Genomic DNA, 18,851 nt, shown 5'->3' on the forward strand with positions numbered 1-18,851 from the left:
GTTGGTCGCAAATTTTGGGGGAAACTGCCCCACTTGCCACCTTTGTCCCCTCTCAAATTATGTTGTCTATACCGGACTTATCAGATCCTCAAAAAGGCGCTTATAAATAAACCCCTCTCTGACTGTCTTGCCCCCCGGTTGAAAAATGCCGCCAGATTTATGAATAGAAAATTATCAGCTTTGGCAGTATGAAGGGAAACCATAGACCAGTTATATGTCCAGTCGCAGCAGCACAAACTCTATAATCAGCTTTAATGACCTGTTATTTAAAGGACTATTAGACACCATATTGCAAGTTGGTAACAATTTTGATGTTGAGCTACCCTCTTTTACCATTTTATCATATGTAACATAATTACTTATAAGTGTGCCAAAAAGAACGTCTTCTCAATGAGACCTTGTTCACAGGATATGACGTAATTGACGTCACTTTCCAATTGATGACGGCTTTTACGTCATCAAAACCAGGTCTGGCGGGGAGGGAAGGAAGTTAAACCGGTTTGGAGCGTAGCTCGTTCGTGATTTCTTTGGTGGCTGTGAACCAAGGTCTCATTGAAATTTTTAATACAGAGATGTTATATAAAGGCATACTTCTGAGTAATTATGTTACATAGACCTGTACTAACAGTGCAGTAACATTTTGATAGTAATTCCAAAAGTTATAAAATAATAACATTTCAATTTTTATATATCATGAAGTAAATAAAAATAAAACCCGAAGTATGAAAACTTCTAAAATCTAAAATTGCTTGGAGGGGGGGTACGGTAATTTGGTTGTAGCTTCCTTAAAGGGAATATAACCTCAGGCATTTGGTGTGGAACACCAACGTTTGCAGCTCTGGCTGCTCTTGCCTTTGGCTTTAAAAATGTTTGGCGCCACTGTACAGGGAAATTCGAAAAATTGAAGGGGTCTTTCATAAAGATTGCTTTGCAGGTTATATTCCCTTTAAACGTTAATTCCCCAAGAAAATGTTTTAACAGAGAATGTATTATGTAGAAATAAGTCGATGAGGGCAAAAATTAATTTTCCTAAATTTAGCTATTTTGGGGATCCGCGAATAACTTACCTCCAAGTTTCAAATTCCCAAATTTTTAAACCTTTTATTTAAAAAAATATATAATATGGTGTGTTAAGGATTTAATTACCTATAAAATAAGTCATCGATCACATTTTTATCTCTCTTAGAACTGAAGTTATAGCTATTAATTCTTTGGGTGCAACGGGTTTTCGGAAAATCGCAAAACAGTTATTTTATCATAGAACTTCCAAATAAACTTATTTCGGCACTTTTGCTGTACAGGGGTTAGTTTTACCCATAACTACACCTGCCCAAAAAAAATTAATCAAATTCGGTGACTTGAGTGGTATGGGCCTGGTTGATTTGACGTGGAGTGCTCAGTTTTAAGTTTTAAAAATCGGGTTCGTTTTGCCCTTAACGTTTGACCTTGAACGACTTGGAAACAGAAGATGAAAATTTCATATGTTATATAATGAAATCTGTACTTTCAGATGGTATCAAAATTATTGTATTTCAGTATCCGACATTGCCAAAAACGCGACTATTCACTACCATGATTTCCCGATTTTGAGAAAAACGTTAAATTTGAACCCCTATAACTCCAAAAGTATAAAGCCGCGAGTAATTCTGGTTCCTTTTTTGTATTCCCCGGCTTAATTTCATCCTATATAGGTCGATTAATGAATTTAAAAAATTTATTTCGATGTCTTAAAGACCGACGAAGTTGGTCTGTTTACCTTTATTGCGATTTTTTATGGCACATTCGCTGATTTTTATAAAATTAACGACCCTATTTTCGAACCTCGGAATGATTACTTAGTTATCTTTACCACCAGTAAAATCGTTATAAAAAATTACACCTACGTGATATTAACCGATCTTTAGATATCAATGCTCAAAAATGACAAAATTGTACTTGTCAAAACACTCTACTACTTAAATAACCTTGCATCTTCAAAAATACTTCGATTTCAGAGCTCAAAATTTGGCTTTCCTGCTCAAAAGGTCTATAAAATAAGTGGTTAAAGTTTAAACGAAATCGAAATTGGTGCCGTGGGAACTTTTCTTGAAATCGGGTGATTTGACATGGATTTACCCCCTTTATAAAATCAATTACAGTTTTTGTTCATTTTCTAGGTGTTTTGTATTTTTGGGCCACAAACGCTTATTTCAGGTTGATATTAAAAGTATATACTTCATGCGTAAGGCTTGGTACTGTCCTCTAGGTTGCGTTATAGATGGCCCATCGCTTTTTTTAGTATGGGGTTGGGGAGGCGCCGCACGCCCCCAGCGCTTGAGCGAAGTGAGTGCGCGGCGCCAATACGCGGTATCTCAAAGTGCGTCAGGCGCCAATACGGGGAGTTACTATTTAAGTTGATACGATTTCACTAATTACGATGCCACTAGGTACGATTACAGAAGGGCCACCGTCAATGCTCGGAATGGGGCTGGGGCGCGTGTGAAAAGTTGTGTTGACGGATACACGACGAAACTATTTTTTAAAAAAAACGTTACTAATCCCCTAAAATGCCTTTTTTTTAAATTAAGTTAATGAAAAAAATTATCATTTGCGGCCCAAAAAATAACTACGTAATCCACGCGTCAAGTGCTACATTATCCGCAAAAAAACAGTAATCCCCTAAAATTACTACTTTTTTAAAATTAAGTTAATTGAAAAAATTATCGTTTGCGGCCCTAAAACAAATTGTTTCGTAATCTACGCGTCAAGTGCTACATTATCCGCCACAAAAAAGCAAAATTACATGAGGCCACTGTAGTTCAATTTTGCCCAATAATTTTGTTAGCATTTAAGAAATCAACGGTATGGATTTTCCTAGAGACGAGATTCGCATGATACTACCCTTGGTCGCAAAAATGTTATTCACCATAACACTTAGGGGTACGACTTTTGCGCAAACGAAACCTTAAAAACGTGGGGTATTTCCAAAAGTCTATAATTTCAGAACCACTCTTTATATTAGGCTAAAATTTCCCAATTGGCCCTCCATTAGAAACAATTTACCATGTGTAAAATTTCATTAAAATCGGACGACCCATGGTTCCCTCTGTGTTGGAACCTCCGTTTATTAAGTGGTTTTCCTTTTAAAATTAAAACATTTGAGAAACATTTTTTAATATTTATGAAATATTGGGTAACATGTGCAAGGTACGAACAAGGCTCGAAAAACTCCCTCGCGCCGAGGCCAAGGCAAACTCGTATGTAAAAAAAACAAAACTAAAAATAACAAATTTTACCGAATGTCTGTGTCAATTCGAATTTTAGAGTTCCTATCAAGTCTCAATGCACCCCTTCAATGATTCACACAGTACACTCCCCTCCCCTTAAAAATAAAGTAAAACTTCCCATTATTTTATTGGTTGGGTAAAACATAAGATTTTCAAGTCTCAACACGTTCAAAACAGACGCCAGACCGCAAAGGCGACCAGGGTTCCTGCGCAAGGATGATCCGCGGAAAAATATAGTTTTGCTGTTCAAGCTGAGACGTAATTCGAGTTTTTAATAATCTCGTAGGATCGTCGGTTCCTCGGCTAAAATTAGAATACCCTCGGGCCAAGGCAGAGGCTTGGTTCGATCCTTGAACATGTGCTTTTTTCTTCAATTTATAAGAAGGTAAAACATACTTTAGACACTGGTAGAACATCTGAAGACTTGTAAAAGCGGTGATTTGATGAATTAACAATACAACTGACTGGATTTTTGGATGAATCAGAAATTTCATTGATGAGTGTTTGGCAGAAAGAACTAAGGTTTACAAAAAGTTATTATTCTCCTTATGAGAAATTTTAGTAATGTCACACTTACAGACTGTCAAATGAATTGCTCTTATCTACTGTTCTAAGAACGTCCAGCAGCCGTGTGGAATGTTCCAATAGCACACCTTTCGCAATGAGTTTTGGTAAATATTGGTCCTAGTAAACAAAACAAAAATTGTCATAAAAATTCAGTTACAACAAAGTTTATTAGTTCGATATAACAATAAATTAATCAATACCTATATGATTTAAGTTTAAATATCTTGTCGAATGTCAATTTAAAAGTAAGATAATAATAATCAGCCAAGTACCTTTCTCTCAATGAAGCTCAAAGTTTCATTTAATCACTTGGACAAAAAGAACAGGGAGGTGATACATTAGCAGCTGGTTTGATAAATTGGTGTCTTTTATAGAGAGCGTGAAAAGAGAATGTGTTTTAAACTAAATGATTTTTAAGGGTGATAATGTGTTTTTAAAAAAATTATTTTTGAGGGTAAGAATGTTTTTGAACTAAATGATTTGTGAGAGTGATTGTGTTTTTAAACAAAATTATTTTTGAGGGTGAGAATGTGTTTAACAAAATGATTTTTGAGGGTGCTCAAGAGGCCAACAATAGGATGTATTTTAAAACTGAATGATTTTTATGGTGCTCAAGAGGCATGCAACAAGACAGTGGGTTTTAAACCATGATTTTTGAGGATGCTTAAGAGGGCAACATAAAGCTTTACCAAAATTCCCCAACTCTCTTAATTTTTCTGTTTAAGATTGGCATTGTAATTTTTATTTTTCCTATTCATTACAAAAATAATATGCATATTGTTAGCTGCAAAATTAAAGCCTTTAGAGATTGAAAACCAATTACATATTAATTTAAACTAAACCTTTTTGGAATGTTCCAGCAGGCTTCGCAAGTCTTCATCCAAGATATCCTTTGTCCTTTCTAGTAAATACACCGCTTCAATAATTATTCTAAGACTGAAAAAAAAAGTTTTTGATATTGTTCAAAATTAAAATACAGCTCATTCAACTATTAAAAAAAATTAGAGATAAAAGTGGAAGTGTTTTTGATTTAATAATAATAATAATAATAATAGGCTTAAGAGCTACCCGGGGGAAAGTAAATCACTGTGCCCCTAACAGGCTTATCTACAGCCACAACGAACGTTCGGAAGCAATCAGATTAGTTCGATCACAGTGGGTAATTACACGTGAAATTAAGCATTGTTGCTCAAAATTTATGGATTTCAACCAATATCTTTCGTGGTAAATTTACCCTAAGCGAGCTAATTTAAAAAATTTAAAAGATATATTATTTTTTTAAATTTGGCGCATTTTGGCCAGATTTTAGGTAGGTATTTATTTTTCCATAACGCAATTCATAAAGGTTTTAAAAATATAAAAATTAGTAGCCTTACCTAAAAGAGTGTGTTGATTCTAAATATGGCCTCCATTTCATCCTATCTGCTCTAGATTTAATTAAAAGAGCGGTTTAGGTATAACACCCCTTGTCAAGCATATATGTTAAACTAAAATTACAATGATCGATTAGATTATTATTTCTTTTTTTTTTAATTTTTTATTTTTAAATCCCCCCAGTTTTTTATACATATTTTACCCATATCTAAATTTAATTGGTCTTCATTTTTTATCGCAACAAAATTATTTTAAGAGAGACTTCAAAGAAACAAGACTGGCAGCTGTGCATCATGCATTCCTTAGCGGATGTAGAACACGTATAACAGAAAGGCATCCATATAATCAGAAACTCCAACAGCTAACAGAATGAGACCCTTAATGCACTGCTATGGACTTAGTGAAAAAAATTGAAATTTCAACGTCGTATCCAGTTTGAGATATATATATTTCATGCAATTCGTTTATGATAGCCAAAAGTAGTCTTTTTTGTTTGTGAATTCTACTTCCATCTTTGATAACCAATACATAATCTTTTTCCCTAGACAAATACAACTAACTTCATCCCTCAGCTAGGTAGAAGATTTCGATAGAAGGAACTATCGGTGGCCAGTGGTTTCCCTTTTTTATTATTAGGTAAGCCTCTAATTTTTCTAATATCTTTAGCTTTTCTTACAAAGTAGTGTTAAACTTAAAAGACTGCAACTTTAGCAATTGACCAGCTAGAAGGAGCTAAGGTATTTGTACTTTCATGTTCCTGTTTCAATAAATGAACACTTTCCAGTGGTCCAATTGCAATAAATAGCTGGCTTTTTACAATATCTTGTATAGATTCCAGTTTCCGTTGTAAGGGACTCGATAGAGGGCGTCCGTTGGAAAGAGTAAATCCCCTGGTGGCGAAAGTATAGTCTAGTCACAACCATATATAAAGAGAGCCCCTGTAAGAGAGGGGGAGAGAGCTAGATGTCCCATCGGAGGTAGATGAAAGGATTGCTTAAAGGAAGAACCGTGAGTTGAAATAAAATACCTTTGTTAACCTAAACTGAAGCGTCCCTCATTAATAATGATAAAATAGTAGTTAAATATCTCTATCGTGAAGAGTGTTCATTACACCGTTTAGCGTAAATTACACATCTATCCGTGGAAAGGTGACTTCCTTATAGAGAACATCCCAGGAGTGTTAAACTCTGAGACTAATATGAGCAGACAATCACTGGACTTTTGCAATAACACCTGCTTTAAGTCACTATTAGAGTATTCAGTGTTATGTGAACTTATTACAGAATGTACTAGTTTTATAAGTTCAACACATGGGGCAAATTTTCATGCCAGGTACTATGTCTTTTCCTGATAATTTAGACAATTCATCTGCACAATGAAGTTTTAATTCCCTCAATCTTTTTTTTAATGGCGCTCTACCTATGAAGGTCAAATGGGTTGATGCAGATTTTTGGGGACAAAAGTTTTTTAAATCTCTGCGGTGGGTCAGTAATTTTAATGTAGTGTTACGACAATCTAATGACCTATCAATTATACTACCCAATGAACAAATTACAAAATCGGTAAATTGTGTTGAGTTCTCAAGATCCATATTGTTTTGAAATATAATAATAAGAATAGCAGTGAGAGCCACGAAGTTCGCTCAAAACCTATTGTATTAACCTTACTATAAGCACATGACTAGTCGAATGGGACTGAATAATTTTCCGTCTGTCATTAATGATTGCATTGATGAATATTGAAAATTAAACGTGGTCTCCAAAACTATTGAACCAAAGGAAATATTTGTATTTAGATTAATTCTCTCTTAATTATGAAGATAACCTTATTATAAAGTTGTCACCTCGGGCCAATTAGCTCCTACATGGGAGACTAGCAAAATAATACGCAAAATTGAACTACAGCGGCCTCATTTAATTTTGTTTTTTTTTTGGTGGAGAATATAGCACTTGTTTTTGAAATTTGAAAGCTTAACATTTTTGGCTAGTCCTCGATGTAGTGGGGTGACTTTTAATATTTAATTAACTAAAAAGGTCGCCTCAAAAATTAACAAATTTAATCTAAGTACGTATAGAAAGATCCCTCTTAATTTGGTGTAGGCGACAAAATTATTTCTATCAAAACCATTTTTTTTAAATTGGCCTTTTTATTTATTATTTGGGTGAAGTGAACTACAGCGGCCTCATTGAATTATATATTAATTTTGGTTGCGCCTGATAGACCTTGTCACGTAGATGCCGAGGGTATTTTGGCCGCAAATGATAATTTAATTGTTTTGATATAATTCTTTGGCCAACACCAAATTTAATAGGACCTTTCTATGCGTCAGGAGGTGCTTAGATTAAATTTACATTGATTTTAACGATGGACCTTTTCGTAAAAACGATGTTTAGTGCTACCCCAATAAACTGCTCTTATAATTAAATCTAAAGCAGATAGAATAAAATGTAGGCCATATTTAAAATCAACACTTTTATGTAATGCTACCAATTTTTATATTTTAAAACCATTACGAATTACGTTGCTGCAAAAAATGTTTATTAAGTACCCAAAATGCGCCAAATTTAAAAAAAATATATATATATTTAAAGTTTTTAAATAAGCCTGCTTCACTCCAGGAGGCTTCATATTTAGGGTAAATTAACCAAGAAAAAAAGTTGGTTGAAATCCATCACTTTTGAGCATCAACACTTGATGATTTCACATGGAATTACCCTCGTGTAAGATACGTAGAGCAAAATAGATCTGGACATGCGCATAGGAAGGGAAATGACAACGCTGACTTGACAAAACAAACCATACCTAATTATGAAGATTAAACAAATAAGGATCTAGAATGTCTACCTTGTTTAAGGATGGACTGCATGCAACATTAAAATATAAAACGGTAACCAATGAGAAAATATAACTTGTGATACAGATACATTATAAATAAATTAAATGAATAATGAAATACCATGGTTCCAGAGCTCTTTCATTTTCAAAGACCTTAAACATTTGGTTAGGACTTAGCACAGCTTTGAAGTATGCAACAAGAGGTTTTAAAACATCAAAAGTTGGTGGAAAATGATTAAATATACCTGGAAAACAGTATTGCATTAGAAAAAACAAATACTTAGCTTTTAAGTATAGTTCAACAGGGGTTTTTAAAAAAAAAGTTTGTTGTTTTAATGCTTTTAGTTTAAGCCTAGATTAACTTCAAATACTGGTTTAAAACTAATTATCATTACTGTAAATTCTGTTTTAACAGTATACACTCATTAAATTAAATTGCATACCATTTCCTTTTCAAAATATTTAAAAAAACACTTTTCCCCAAAATAAAACCAACCCAATGTTTCATTTTAAAAAACCCCATAACCAGCCCTGAAATTAAACTATTTCTTTATTATATGTTTTAATACGGCTTGGTTAAAAGTTATATGAAAAATAATCTCTACAATTGCAAATCAAGAATGAGAAAGGATACCTTAAACAATATTAGCGTTGTAAAGACCCTTTTTCTCAAGAGTAACAGATCAACAGAAAATGACTAACCCTTAGGATTGACCAATTGTTCTCAAAATTTTAGTAAATAAAAGAGAATGAGGAATGTATGTGCTATTTTATTTTTTTAAGACAATCAGGGCAATAACCACCGAATATTAATGTTAACCTTAAAACGGTTTGCCTTTTTGCCAAATATTAATAGAAATAAAATCACCCTTCAAATGACTGCTAAATCAAGCAAGAGCAAGCAGACGCAAAGTGGCGATGAAGTTCACTATTGATAGTATCAGTGGCGTAGGAACAAAGATACAGGGGGACAATGTTCCCCTATTCAAATTGGAAATACGCACCAAAAGCTTTTTTTTAATATTTAAACTGTGTCCTTCTTAATAAAAATCGTTCCTACGCACCTAGATAGTATATCACAACTGGCAGTCAGTATAATTTTTCTGAGCTGTCACATGATGGCCCACATGACCAGAGTCACTAGACACAAAATAGTTTATGATTATGAAGTGTGGAGAGCTGTTGAATATTGAAAACGATAAATACTTTCTAAATACTACACGCTGAAGACTAGTGTTTGTAGAAAGCGTTCTAACAATAACCGTTGTTTTTTTAATTACTGTACATATACTCGTCCTTTGTAATCTATAATTATTTTCACTTCATTTAGTCCACCTCATTCTATAGTGTCCTGTTTTCCTAACATGTAGTTATAATTAATTAATCAGTTCATTTTGACTTATTAATTGCTTGGTTAATTCATCATAATTTTATGTTGTTGAAGTAAACTTTCAACAAGAACCAATCCACTATAATCAAGTTTAAAAGATTAAGGGCAGTTTTGAAAAGATTTGAATAACCTTGCCACGGTAATTCTCTTAAGACAAAGGTCAACACACAAACAACAAAGATTTCAGTACGGACGAAACTCCAATTAAAGTCAAACTTCCCAGTTTGTCAGTAAATCACAGCTCCAGCCCTGAATGTCAGATTTGTAGCCAACAGTGAACCACAAGATATTGGCCTTGTTTAAAAATTACATTACCACTGTGTGACATGTAGTTAGTTTATTCCTTCACTGTTCCCTTCATGAATATCATTCACGACCACTCTAACGTTTTTTAATAATTGCACAGCATCCCGTGAAAGAATTCCATAGACAGTGAAGCAAGAATATTTAAAGCAAAAACATAACTAATATACTGCAATTAATATAAATTTCACTTACTAGCGAGAATACTAATGCTTATAGCGTTGCATTTCAAATGAGCAACATCTAAAAGACCTGGTTCTTCATAATTAATATTGTTTAGCAAAATCTTTGATAGCAGCCTAACCAATTTCAGGTTATTTACTAAAGTAAATACAGTATCCTGTAATCCTGCAACCAGCATACACTAAAAAAAGAAGAGTTCCAATGAGATAAGTGCCACTAAAATAAACTTAATATTGTAATATCAAAAGTATCTGATATCTCTTATGAAAAAAGCACAATTTCATTATGCTGATAATGTTACTCGATTAACATTGAAAATGCTTTCCATGAATGGTGACAAAACATAACTGCAGATTACAAAAGCTCAAGTTAAAAGAGTACTAATAGCACTAATAAACTGAAGTTTCAAAGTTGGTGTAATTCCCACATATTATGTGGGAATCTTTTCCTGCCATTAAAAGATTCTTTACATATCATTATGATTTATAAACAAGTAAAGTCCCAATTAAAGCAGTTTAATTTCCACATTCATCATAGGCCATAAATTTTCAGGCATGATGTGGTGTATGCTTTCATGGTTTGATGCATAATTCACGCATATTGAAATTTGCCTCTAGGCTGTGAAGATATACATACTTAATTTTTATGGTATAGATAAATATATAAATCCTTTTAAACTTTTGATAACATGGATTTAAAATATATAACAAGTAGGCATATGCAGAGTTACATGGAGGTTAAAAATAAAACCTCTAAATTTAGGTACCTTCATGATTTCCAACAGAAGTTCAAGTGCAGATATGGGTGCATCAGAATTAACCACACTTTCACAAGCCCAACAGCTCAAAATGATGAGATTATTATCAGATTCCCTTTTCATTTCAATTGGTGATTCTACTTTCAATGCTTTCAACGTAACCTCAGGAAAATGTTTCAGATGACACAAAACAAACTTGCAAGTCTAGTAATTATAAAAATTTAATTTAACACCCTCGGTGTTTCACTACACAATTAATCAGTTGGGTAATTCCATACGATTTCGACCAATCAGGTCACCATGGGTCAATCAATATTTTCTAAATTTTAAACACTGATAGATTTGCCTATAACACAGAGTTTTAAGCTGAAAATAGTAAGAAGTTATAGAATAATCAGTTTAACAAAAAACCCCCATTTTTGGGTATAGCTTCAAGTTTAATAACAATAATTTTATTTTAACAAAATTAGACAATCTTACACATTTCGGCAAGACCAATCCAGAGGCGGAGACTATTTAGTCCTACCGGGAATTGGTACCAGGTTATTGGATGTCAAAATGTACATTTTAATTTCGGGGGGGGGGTCATATTGGAGGGGCTAAAGGGTCATGTGGGAGATTGAAAACACGAAATATAATTACACTATTAGACAGCTCTAGAAACAAGCTTTAAAATAAGATATTAAAAATTGGGATATTTTCCTTGATTTTATTTGACAGATCAAAAACTATTTTCTAGAAAATTAATACTTGAAATTTTATATTTTTTATATCATATAAAAAAAATGTTTGAAGTTATTTATATACTACATCAGGAAACCAAAGGGGTGAATAAGAAAGTATTGAAAATATCGGAAATGTGGTCACCTCGTAAATGCTTTAGAAATGTAATCATTTCGGTAAGAAAATGTACAAACATTTTGGAATAATTTTTAATTAATCAAAAAAACCAAAATATTAAAAACCATTGGTTTTTTTATAAAATCACTTGGTTTAAACCAGCCAGCCCTGAAAGAAAAATTTTGAAATTTATACATATAGGCAACTTCTCAAATAATAACCTTGAAACAATATTACTTTTAACTAGCCAGTCGAATGAGACCCCCAAAACTTAAAATGTACATCTAATAATCTGGCACTAATTCCCCTTTAGGACTATATATTCTCCGCCTCTGAATTGGCCTTGCCAAAATGTGTAAGATTACCCAATTTTGTTAAAATAAAATTTTAAACAAACAGTTATTAAACTTTAAGCGAAGCGCAATCGAGCTACGCTATACAAAAAATTGGGGTGGTTTCAGTTAGACTGAGTATTCTATAACCTCTTATTTTCAGCTAAAAACTTGGGTACCTCCATGTTTTAGGCAAATCCATGTGTTTAAAATTTTAAAAATCGATTGACATGATTGGTCAAAATCGTATGGAATATGGCCCAGTTGTAAAGCAACTTACTGCAGCTGGATTGGAATCGGTTCGTCTGAAAAGACAAATTTCCTCCACAAGAGCATCCAAACAAAATCTATGATAGAATTGTCATTTCATTAGATTTTGTTTGAATTATGTATTCTAAATAAGACTAGACTAAAACTAGTCTTAAATATAGCGAAGGGAAGGCATTATCTATTTATTACAATTCAGGTTTTAAAGGTTTTTTTAAACATAAGTGGGAATCTTAACATGGTTACAGCAAAAATCAAAATAAATAAAACCATGAATTAAGAAGCGTAGCATAAACAAAATGTTAAAACAAAATAACTCAGGACATCTGGTTCAAGGCAACACAAAATTTATATGTAACTAAAAATCCTTATAAAATTAATATTGTATAGCTTAAGCACGTACTATTGTTCAAGTAATGAACATTGAAACAAAAACAATGAACAATGCGAAAATTTCAATCTTCACATTAAAAATGAACTAGTAAATATCTAACCTCTTGTTTTGCTTAGTACTAAGAAATTTATTCTCAATCATAAAAACTGCTAATGAGAGACCAGCTTCCTTAATCTGACAGTCTTTGTGATCAGACGCAAGCGCAATTAAATTCAATGAACTCTGAAGAAATTCATCATTTATATTTGGATAAATCTAAAAATCATAAATGAATAAAAAAAACAGATGTATTAACTGATTGAAAATCCAAAAAAATCACATGCATCAGAAAAAAGTTATTTAGAAAATAAATCTTGAACCACACAATAACACATTTAACATTAGCTTAAATTACTCTAAGTAAATTAATTTACCTGGGCAAGGCTAGTCCAGAACCAGACAAAGAAAATATTTACATTATATATACTTACACGAGCAAAATCAATGTAATTAACTGCTAATTGAAAAATGATGGATCTCGAGTACAAATTTATCCGTTTTTCATTACTTATTGAATAAGATGAAAGATACTCAAAGAATCCCCACATTTCCTTGATTTCCTAGTCAAAAAATTAAACATTGTATGGATTAAAAATAAATAAAGTGACAAAAACTATTCTAGAAATTTATGAGGTTAATTGTTAAAAAGTTCAAAAAATTTTGAACATCGCTACCAAATTTATTGCGAAAATGCCAAAATATTCCTCTTTGACAAAAGCTAAGAAAATCCCTGCCCTCAACACTTTTAATTATTCCTATTGGTCGAATTTACTTATCTTTAAGCCTAAAATCAAGCACAGTGATAATTATCCCCAATATATTCAAGACTGGTTTCCCTCCCCGACCCACAAGCTGTGCACTAGGGGTGCAAAAGACAATTTTAATATTAACAAACTTTTTAAGAAATCTAAATCTAGTGTCCGCATCAAAGGCGCCTCCCTATGGAACAATTTGCCTAATACTTATAAATCTATCCCAAACCTCCACAGTTTTAAAAAAGAAATTTTACATTATTATGAAATTAACTTAAATTTGTAGTCTTTTCTCCCAATGTTGCTTTCCTTGGCATTTAATTTATTAAATTAATTTGTATGTGTTGGACTCTTTGTAAACAAGTATTCATACTTAAAAGATGCTAAAATTAAAGCTTTATTTATTTATTTTATATGTTTTAAAAACTAAATTGAATTTAAATTAATATTAAAAATATACAAAATGTGTATAATTTAATATGTTTCAACAACCATTAATCAAATATTTTAATATAATAATATTTGGGGGAAAAATAGGTGGTGATCACACTTACTTCCATTGACCATACTAAATTAAAAAATAATTCAAAATCAAATTAATTAGGGCAAGCACTGTTCAAGTAAATTTTACAAAAATATTTATCTACATTATTTCTTTTTAGCCTGGAAATTTACTTAAAGGGTGTGTGCATCAATTATTGTCTGAAACTCAGCCAAAAAAAAATCAAAATCCATTGTTTTGACTGTTCATTACTACAATGCTGTTGGTTGCTACTTGTACTTCTTTTAAGTTCCTAATTTATTCCAATATCCAAATTTAAAAACTAAATGTATTCCCAACCAAATTATTTGAGTCAGACGTATTTCTTAACCCCAGAATATTTCTTCCACCAAATAACCAATTTATTTTTTCAAGCACTGGTGTATTGGTAAAATTAAGGCGGCGGCTTGCATTGTTGTACACAAACCTGTTGGGATATGGTGAAGAACAAAAATAACTTTATTAAACTGCATTAATCAAAGTTAATTTATTAAGAGTATTATAGATACATGGTAACACCTTTGGTTCGTCTATTTAAGTGGCAAACCACCCACTATGTAACAGACCATCTCACTTCTAACAATCAGTTCAGTTCAAACTAGGTTAATGCCAAAGAATAATTTTAATATTACAATACTCCCCCCTCTTTGACATAACAGTAACAATAATTAAGTACATTAAATTTAATAATTAGTTAACTCTTTAGATTTAGTAGTTCAAAATTATGTAGAAAGTTGTGTAACCAGAACCTTTGTTAATATGTCCGCTGCATTTTTTAATTCAACATATTTCAACGTAAATAAATCCTTATCTAAAGCATCTTCCACAAAATGGTACCTCATGTCCATATGCTTAGACCTTTGATTTTTAATACAATTCCTAGTGAAAAATATAGCCAGTTGACAAAATATACCATGGTCCATAGGCTCCTGAGAAATTTTAAATAAATTGGTTAATCATGAAGTAGCTAGCAGTCCTTATTTTGAAATAATTTTATCAATATTAATTAGCCATGGTTTTTAAAGAAAATATTTATAGTTATCAAAAAATATTTTGGGTTGATTAATAAATATATTAAATGGTTTTAATTCCGCTGGAATGGGTTAAAACCATAATAGTTCTTTCATGGCTTCTGAAATTGCATAGTACTCGGCTTCCATAGATAATAGCGATATAGATTTTTGTTTTATTGACCACCACTTAACCAACGAGGAACCTTAAAATACCATATATCCACTTTGAGATATTCTGGTGCCCTGTCCCTTACCAAAAAATAAGGGGTCTAAGAAATATTTAAGTTGGTTTTAAGTTTGTATTTGAGACAAATACCAACTATAAACCTACTTAAAAACAACTTAACACCAACTTAAAACCATCTAAAAACTTACTTAATATGTTACTTAATAAAGACCACTTAAAGCCAACTTAAAACTTACTTAAAATGTTACTTAATAAAGACCACTTAAAGCCAACTTAAAAAATAATATGTAATTTTCTGACCACTAAAAACCAACTAAATACCAACTTAAAGAAAAAGGCATTTTCCCACCAACTTAAAACCAACTTAACTAGTTTACTGAAATATGCGGACCACTTAAAACCAACTTAATATCAACTTAAATGTGAATACCAACTAAATACCAACTAAAAACCAACTTATTTTTTGGTAAGGGGTCACTGTCACTATAGATAACAAAATCCAATACATGTTCTTGTTGATAAATCAACCCGTACGTATTAGGAGTGGAATTTGATGTTCAATCTAAGGGAAGTTTCAAATTACACCAGAAGTCATATATCCAAGTTATCATTTGAGAGTTTTGATCTACGATCTGATATACAAGTACATTTACCCCTTAATCCGTCCGTTATTATCATTGTTGCCACCAACTGGCATGTTACGTGTCAACCATTTGGATGGGTCTTAGTTTATTCATTTTGTATCAGGAGGATAATATGCAGTAAATATTTTCTAATACGGCACTGTCTTTCACCAACAACACCAATAGCTTTATATGGTAAATAATAAACGTAGTTGGTACCTCCGAGTTTGCTAAACCTAAGTATCCCAAAGATCCTGTCTAGCTCTAGATACCACTGACGCCCACTCTGGGGCAATCCATATAAAGATTTTTGGGTGAAGTGCACTACAGCGGCCTAATCGAATTTTATATTAATTTTGGTTGCGCCTGATAGACCTTGTCACGTAGATGCTGAGGGTAATTTTTATTTTGGCCGCAAATGAGTATTTAATTGTTTAATGTAATTTTAAATTTCTAATTTTTGGGCATTTTCACGAGTTTCGTTGTACTTATTTCCGTCGTGTGTTCGCCGACACCACAGTTTCGGTGTCCTAATGAATTCCACGTGATATTCCCTTTCTTTATAAAATCTGTTGTAGGGTAGATGTAGATTTGCCATAAATGAAGTCCTAAAAAATATATGGTCTTTGGTGTGACGTCATAAAGAACGTCGTCTGTTAAATCATGTTTCGGAAAGTTAACAACTCACTCTCTATTTTGGCACGGTTCAGTTGAGATACTAAATTGTTATGTAGTTTTATTTTAGTTATTTTAAATAAATATTTAGTTATGTTGAGTATATGTTCTTTATTGAGAGGTGGTATTATAACATGGTAGCAATTGCGCGGAAGAATTCATGGCGTTGTAAATTATATTACGACGTACGTTACGTTAGGCCTTGTCATTAGCGGCGTGGGAGATAGTTACTATGGCGGAGTTTGGAGCAGGTCAAATACCAGTTGGGCAATTTGCATTGTTGAACATACTTAATTATAAGAAATGGAGTTATAATATGCAAATGTTCTTGAGGCTGAAAGGATTTTGGGAGATAGTCATTGGTACAGAGTCAGCTCCAGATGTTACAGCTGATGAAGAGATTCAATATAAATATGCACAGAGTGTCTAAGGCTTATTCTATTATCGCCCTGGGTATATCGGAGGAGCTAAGAAGTTTAATAGTCGAATGTACAACGACGACGGAACAATGGACGGCTTTGAAAGAGGCGTTTTTGCCTAACACTAGAGCTCGAAACGCTACTCTACGGAGACAATTTTATACTTTGGAATGTCAAGCAGGAGAAATTATTCATTGGAAGGTTGTATCAAGTCAAAGGTCAATTAGAAGAGGCAGGTGAAGTTGTCACAGATAAAGATGTCTCATATCAGCTCATAGGTAAATTTCCTGCCTGTTATGATAACATTGTCCAACAACTATATCAGCTGGAGGATGCCCGTTTCGTACCTTTTACGATTAAGCCAAGGCTTTTGGCTGAATATGGGCGACTTCTGGAGCGTGATAAAAGATAATTTCATGGATCAATCGACAAATGTTTTCCTAACACAGTCGCACCAGGATCATGGGCAAGGACAATTCCGAGCGCCTGTGAACTATCAATCACGAGCTGGCAGTGGTTATATGCCGACTAGAGAATCTTGCAATAATAGCGGTAAACCTAGAAGAGGATTTCATGGCAATTGTAGTTTTTGCAATCGACCTGGGCACAAGGAAGTCGATTGTTGGCAGAAATCACAACGTGGTGCTGGTTTTTCAAGCTCCAGAGGTAGACGTCACCATGGGAGATATCATCGGCGGGGTGACGGACAACCCTTAACTAGCAGCTCAGCCAATACCGCAGTTGAGCGGGCAGCATTCTTTGCGTCTGCACACTGTTCAACGATAGTATCTAGTAATTGGATTATCAACTCGGCTGTCACATATCATTTTTGTAATCAAAGAAGATGGTTTAGTACTTATAAGCCCCTGTTAGCGGAGGCCACATGTGGTGAAGGGAAATCACGTATTGAAGGCGTCGGAGATATACGTTTACGTCTGGGAGGTCCAAATGGAGATATATTTCGACTGAAAAATGTTTATTACACACCAGGTATAAGAAATTTAATTTCTGGAAGGCTGATAGATCAATATGGCTTCAAGGGAGTATTTCACCAGTCAAGATTTACGGTTTACGATGAGCAAGGGAGATTCGTATTCCAGGCACCATTAACGCATGATAATTTCTACACTATTGACGATGCGATAGTAATCGGAGTTGACGATTCAGAAAGGCATAATCCAGAGGCATATGCTTCGTCATCAGGGAACATGGAGCTTTGGCACCAACGTCTTGGTCATTTAAACGAGGGTGATCTAAAATATATGGCCTCTCATGAATTGCTTTCTGGTTTGGGAACGATGACAGGTGAATTAGGAAGTTGCATATCGTGTTTAATGAGGAAGAGTACACGAGCATCATACAAGATTATTTGAGAAATTCGTACGACTCAAGTTTTGGAACGAATTCACTCTGATGTCTGGGGTCCTGCACCAGTTTCGTCAGCAGGTGGATCCTTGTATTATGTAACTTTTATTGATGATTTTAGTCGACATATTTGGATTTATACAATGAAAACGAAGAATGAAGCGTTTCATCATTTTAGAAGATTTAATAGTCTAGTCGAAAGCAGACCAATAATAAAATCAAAATATTACGTACGGACAATGGGCTCGAGTATTGTGCGAGATATTTTTCCGATTTCTGCGTGGAGAATGGCATTAAACTCGAGCGGACCAACACATATTCGTCGCCTATGAACGGGGTTGCAGAACGGGTAAATAGAACTTTAATTAATACCGTTCGTACGCTGCTAGAAGATGCTAAGTTGCCTCACTACTTATGGGCTGAGATCGTCCATACTGCGGTTTATATAAAGAATCGCTCTCACCATGCTATCTCTTAGTGGACAAAGTTCCGGTTCAACATTTTGTCGCAAGTACACCAAGTGCAGCTCACTTACGACGTTTTGGCTGCCTCGCTTTTACGCATATTCCCAAACAACTAAGCCGAAGCAAGCTACACCCGAGAGCCCAGGCAGGCGTTTTCGTTGGGTATGCTATTACAACAAAAGGCTATAGAGTTTGGTACCCACAAGAGAAGAAGATAGCAGAGACCAAACATGTATCATTCATTGAGTCCAAGCTAGGCATGGAT

At 33.6% G+C, this 18,851-nt stretch overlaps 1 protein-coding gene across 1 annotated transcript in view; it reads right to left on the minus strand.

The window, feature by feature from the left end:
- The window catches only part of LOC149949695 (uncharacterized), a 60,388-nt gene that overhangs the window by 18,248 nt on the left and 23,289 nt on the right, over positions 1 to 18,851 (minus strand). Inside the window, exons 8-16 of the mRNA XM_090169274.1 lie at positions 12,979 to 13,107; positions 12,609 to 12,763; positions 12,128 to 12,194; positions 10,685 to 10,879; positions 9,931 to 10,099; positions 8,164 to 8,287; positions 4,676 to 4,769; positions 3,844 to 3,950; positions 3,663 to 3,783 (exon numbers count right to left, since the gene is read on the minus strand). Of these exons, the coding sequence (XP_090025400.1) occupies positions 3,663 to 3,783; positions 3,844 to 3,950; positions 4,676 to 4,769; positions 8,164 to 8,287; positions 9,931 to 10,099; positions 10,685 to 10,879; positions 12,128 to 12,194; positions 12,609 to 12,763; positions 12,979 to 13,107 (1,161 nt within the window). The remainder of the gene's footprint in view (positions 1 to 3,662; positions 3,784 to 3,843; positions 3,951 to 4,675; positions 4,770 to 8,163; positions 8,288 to 9,930; positions 10,100 to 10,684; positions 10,880 to 12,127; positions 12,195 to 12,608; positions 12,764 to 12,978; positions 13,108 to 18,851) is intronic.

The sequence above is a fragment of the Leiobunum rupestre genome, chromosome 3, assembly GCF_980474605.1.
Source record: "Leiobunum rupestre chromosome 3, qqLeiRupe1.1.hap1, whole genome shotgun sequence".
In the NCBI taxonomy this organism is placed as follows: Eukaryota; Metazoa; Arthropoda; class Arachnida; order Opiliones; family Sclerosomatidae; genus Leiobunum; species Leiobunum rupestre.